This window comes from Vigna radiata, chromosome 8, assembly GCF_000741045.1.
Source record: "Vigna radiata var. radiata cultivar VC1973A chromosome 8, Vradiata_ver6, whole genome shotgun sequence".
Classification (NCBI taxonomy): Eukaryota; Viridiplantae; Streptophyta; class Magnoliopsida; order Fabales; family Fabaceae; genus Vigna; species Vigna radiata.
Window position 1 is genome coordinate 45,026,631 of NC_028358.1, and position 6,024 is coordinate 45,032,654.

At 27.8% G+C, this 6,024-nt stretch overlaps 1 protein-coding gene across 1 annotated transcript; it reads left to right on the forward strand.

Moving 5' to 3' along the window:
• The first annotated feature begins 3,887 nt into the window (after positions 1-3,887).
• LOC106770816 (chalcone--flavonone isomerase) lies at positions 3,888-4,999 on the forward strand. Its single transcript, NM_001317294.1, is given in 4 exon segments — positions 3,888-3,996; positions 4,081-4,239; positions 4,484-4,707; positions 4,823-4,999. Coding segments are annotated over 4 exon segments (669 nt in total).
• Positions 5,000-6,024: the final 1,025 nt, after the last annotated feature.

A 6,024-nucleotide genomic window follows, 5' to 3' on the forward strand; every position in this document is an offset into this window, starting at 1 on the left:
CGAATTATGCTTTGAAAAAATAATTTTAAAGGTAAAGAAACATCATAGTACAGACCTGAAACATATGCTAAGTTAGTCCGTAAACCCATATAAAATGAAATTATTCAGTGAATATTATTCAAATCAAATATGTTGGTTTTTTAATTAGAAATATATTAAATTGTGATATAATAAATGATGGAAAAAATCATTTATCGTAAAAAAATTATTATAATTATTTATTTATTTCTTTACAGATTTATTATAAAATAAATTTGACGGATTTGACTCATCTTACAAAATTCGGTTTTAACTTATACGAATTAGAATAAAAAATTTAACAGACCAAAAGGTTTTGTATAAGAAAAAGTTTTTAAGGTAACGATAACAAAAAAAACCGTAAACTAAGACAAATCTATCACTCATTTTTTAAAGTAAGAGTCGTATTTAAAAATGAAAATAATATATATATATATATATATATATATATATATTAATAGAATCTTGATATATGTAAAAAGTTTAACATTTTATCTAAATTTCAGACTTAACTGAGTTGAGTTTACTATTGAGTTAATCCATCTTTAGATGAGTCAAATTAGACCACCTTGAGTTCAAGTAAGTCGAGTTTGTATCAAGTAGAGTTAAACCCAGTTTGGTCGAGTCATGAAATACTTATATCGAGTTGAATAAACATGAACTCGTGTTGGATTAAATTGAATAAGGCTTATATTAAGCCAAGTTAAGTTAGATTCACATTTGAACAAGTTAAATCAGGTTCATCTTAGGCCAAGTTAGGTTAGGTCCATCTTATTTTTTGAGTATGTCTGAGCCAACCTCAAAATGAGTCATCTTGGATTCACCTCTAGTTAAATTGAGTTAGACTCACTTTTAGTCAAGTCAAGTTAAGCTCACTTTTTGTTGAGTTAAGTTAGACCTACCCTGGATTGAGTCATATTGGGATCACTTAGACCGAGTATAGTCATTTTCACCTTTGGTCCAATTGAATTGAGTCTACCTCATTTAGTCAAGTTAAGCTCCTCTCGATCCAAGTCAAGTCAATACCACCTTAGTCCAAATCGAGTCGAATTCACTTCAAACCAAGTCATGTCCAACCCGTCTCTTACAAAATCATGTTGGACATAATTCAAGTCGAGTCAAATCAAATCCATATTGGGTTGGGTTAAGTTAAACCCATATTAGACCAAGTTAAGTTTGACTCACTTTAAACTTAATCGAGTTAGATCCATATTATATGACATAGAGTTGTGTTCATATTAGGTTGAATAGAACCAAAGTCATGTTAAATTGAATTTAATCATATTGATGTTTAGGCCATAATAAACTAAATTGATTTGATCCATCTTGCATTAAGTTGAATCAGATTAAAATATCAAACCCAATTGAGTTTGATTTACATCAAGTCAAACCTAAACTAAATTAGATTAATTCAATCAACTTAAATCATAACAAACATATTAAGTTGGAAATAATAAAACTTAAGTAAAAATTAATTTATAATTAATATAAAATATTTAAAAAATAGTTTGTAATTTAAAATATCTCAAAATATTTTATAATAAAAAAATTAAAAGTTAATTAAAATGCTATAATAAATAAAAGGTTTATTAGATTCGGAGGTCCTTATATTTGGAGGTTTGTTTCAATTGAGTCCTTCAATTTTTGAAGTGATAAATTAAGTCCCTAATTTTGTCAATTTGAATCAATAAAAGTCTTTCTTTAAATGCAATGGCATACTGACGTTTCCATGTGGCATCGTTTCAAGTTTCAAGTGGATAGGTGGATTATAAAAGGGTGAAATCCCTTTTAATTTAGGGATTTCACCTTCAAATCCCTAAATTAAAAGGGATTTCACCTTTTTATAATCCACCTATGCACTTGAAACGGTGCCATCTGGAAGTGTCAGCGTATCACATGTTCAAAAACTTCACTGCGTTAACTGCATTTAACGGAAAGACTTTTATTAATTCAAATTGACAAAATTAGGGACCTAATTGATCACTTTCAAAATTGGAGAATCCAATTGAAACAAACCCCCAAATATAGGGACCTCCAAACCTATTAAACCTAAATAAAAACTACCATCATTCAAATGGGTTTTGGAAATTGAATTATTTAATATGTCGATAAAAATATATTTAAAAAATGAATTAAGGTTAAAAGCGCAAATTGCGAATCAAATCGACCCTTTAAGTTTTTACACAAAATATGGTAAAAAATAAAATACCAAAAGTGGGATAATGCAAGCCAAACTCACCACATAAAAAGCAAGACAACCGAGTTTTTATATATTTATTTCCAAACGCAAAAATCTAGAGTAATAATCTTCATATATTTTTTACTTGTTAAAAAATTGAATCGTTAAAAGTAACAGAAAAATATGAATTCTAATTGTTATATTTTCAAATTCCTAAAAAAAAATAATATTTACAGCGGTCCATCACGATCTTATTTTGATTAAAACGGATATGTATGAGTATATAAACTTGAATATTCTCTGGACAAAAAAATTATTATATTTTTAGTCCAAGACATTTATTGTTTATTAGGTTTGGTCAAGAGTGTTATTTATCAAGGGTTTTTTTCTGACAGAATAATCAATATCTTAAAATTACTGGTTAAGGAATTGATTTTGTGATCATGATACATAAAACTATGTTGGTTATGATATCTTAATGGATTTGTATTTAATTAAAATAATGTTTTAATACTTTTAATACATTTTTTTTAGATGTTAGGTGAGATTATTCTAACATAATAATCAAATGATCCCACCCACTCATACAAGTCAACTTTGTCACCTTTTTTTTATTTTATTTTGCTATTATTTTTTTTAAGGCTGCTGGTTAGGTGGGTAGGTAAGAAAGGAGAAGATAAACAAGAGTCCAGTGTCTTTATGCTTTTAGCATATACAATATATACAATCTTCGATCACAGACATTCATTTGATATATATTATAGAAACAAAATAATCATAACAAAATTTATTTTATATTTATAAAAAAAATTATGTATTAAAGTATTGTTACTTTTTAATAAAACATTTATAATTGAATCTATAAGAATGAAGTGTCATGTTCACTAAATAAATACGAGTTAGGTCAATGAACTTTTAAAGTGATAACTAAATTCAAACAAATACTACCAAAGGAACTAATTAAATTAATATCAATAATTTTCCTTTTCAAATATTTAATATAAAATAAAAAATAATGATAATATTAAAGGAAAGTGGTCAAATAATTGATTAAGTCTTAGAAAATTATTTTCTCAAAATTTTATACCTATTGTGATGATGACAGAAACAAAATAAATATAAATTAGTGAATTTTATTTAATGATTAAATAAAATAGTTACTTAGTTAATAATTAACTTGTTCATTAAATAGTATACTCCAAATTATACTTTCCACTTTAATGATAGTTAGTAAAGTATATTTTAAGTTTATTATTTGAGAACATTTTAATTAAAGCTTGTCAATATATATTTTTTAGAATATTTTCTGATATTCATCTACTTTATCTTCTAGTTAGAATATACATAGGCAATATATGATAGAAACGTCCTTTAAGATAATTTTAGTCATAGAAAAAAAATTAAATCGAAAAAAGTATGGGTTGGATAAATATGTGAAGAGCATAGAAAGATGAAAATTGAATAATATTAATAAAAATTCATTTAAAATATGTTAAAATATAATTTAATTTTATAAAATTATTTTGTAGGAGGGAATTTACGTTTAAATATTTATTAATTTTTATTTTTAATTAGTCGACATATATAAAAGAAAAAAAAAAGTGTATTACTGGACATAGGAATGCGTCCCTTCCTATATAAGTTGCTGCTTTCTTGCATTGTCATGTCATTAACTGAATAGAGTTTGAAAATGGCCACAACAGCACCCACGATCACCGACGTCCAGGTGGAATTCCTCCACTTCCCTGCGGTGGTCACTTCACCAGCCACCGGAAAAACCTATTTTCTCGGCGGCGCAGGTTCTACTACTTCCTCTATTTATGTATATGAATCTGTGTATTTGAATTGACCTATATATATATAAGAGATGAATTATGATCCAGGGGAGAGAGGATTGACAATTGAGGGGAAATTCATAAAGTTCACGGCCATCGGAGTATACTTGGAGGATAAAGCGGTGACATCACTCGCCGCTAAGTGGAAGGGTAAGCCTTCGGAAGAGTTGATCGAGATTCTTGACTTCTACAGAGATATCATTTCAGGTGAAGACCAAATTCCCGCAATATTTTTTCAATAAAATTTATTAAATCTGTATTATTATTTAGTTTTTGAAATATTGATAAATATTTAGTTTCGCACAAATGCTTTCATGCAAATGAGAAATTAAGAAGTAAAAAGCTCCGCATAAAAATGATTTTGTGAATGGTGTGAGTAAAATGGTTCGATTTGGAGGAAGTTGGAAAGGATGGTGTATGGTGTTGAGACGTGTTTTTATTGTATTTTTAGGACCATTTGAAAAGCTAATAAGAGGATCGAAGATTCTGCAATTGAGTGGGACAGAATACTCAAAGAAGGTGATGGAAAACTGCGTTGCACACTTGAAGTCTGTTGGGACATATGGTGATGCTGAAGCTGCAGCCATTGAACAGTTTGCAGAAGCTTTCAAGAAGGTCAATTTTCCACCTGGTGCCTCTGTTTTCTACAGACAATCACCTGATGGAATCTTGGGGGTCGGTCTATTTCTTACTACTTTACCTAATTTAGCAATAATTCCTACATTAAACATGTTTATGTTCCTTTGAAATAGTTGAAGAATAATATGTTTTGTTTTATGAACATTTACAGCTTAGTTTCTCTGAAGATGCATCGATACCAGGAGAAGAGGCTGCAGTTATAGAGAACAAAGCTGTATCGGCTGCAGTATTGGAGACTATGATCGGAGAGCACGCTGTCTCCCCTGACTTGAAACGCAGTTTGGCTTCACGATTGCCTGCGGTATTGAAGGACGGCATTATACTCTGAAAATTGAGGATCAGACGTTATGAACTTGAGTTTTTCAAATATTCTTGTTTTCTTTTTCTTTTCCTTCTTCCCACTTAACTCATCTTCTGTTAATGTATTTCTACTGCTTTATCAAATCAATAAAATTTGAGTTTGAGTTTCAATGTGGAAATGTTTTATATCTGTAATTTAAACAGCCTTCTCCAAACTAAAACATGGCTGTGATCAGTCAATGAAATAATATGAATATGTACGGATTTTGTACCATGTTAGCAATAAATAACAGAGATTTTCGTTAATAAATGCATGGAAATAATTTGGCATCAACTGACACAAGCTTACATTTGACGTATATTATAGAAATAAAATATTTATTTGACATATATTAAAAAAATAAATTAATTATGAAATAATGAATTTTTATATTCATAAGAAAAAATAATAAAAGATAAATGTCAAATAAACATAAAATTTTTTGTGTATGTTAAAGTATTATTACTTAAAGTTTGACGTCTTCATCTCATGCTTTCAGACTATGTCTCAAACTAATCTGATTTGATCAGAAATTTAATCTAAGATTATTTGAATAACTTGAAGGATGAGTTTCTTCCCAGATTCTTACACAATATGTAAGTAATAAATGTTTGAACTTATTTATATATTAAATTAATTTTAGCTTTTCAAAATGGTCCTAAAAATACAATAAAAACATTACCATGACAAATAGGTGTATCAAATAGGTTAACCCGGTCCGACTTGTTTTTTTTTATATCAAAATTAGATTTAAATCAGATAAGATTGTTCTATTTTGTTGTTCTTAATATATATGTATATAAATAGGTTTAAACATTTATTATTTAATCTTACAAAATCGGTTTGTAAGATGGTATATGCACTTTATTTATATATTATAAATTGGCCTTATCTCTAATCGATGTGAGACTTTTAACAATATATATATATATATATATATATATATATATATATATATATATATATATATATATATATATGGTTTAAACCCTTTCTTGGTCTCTAAGTTAACT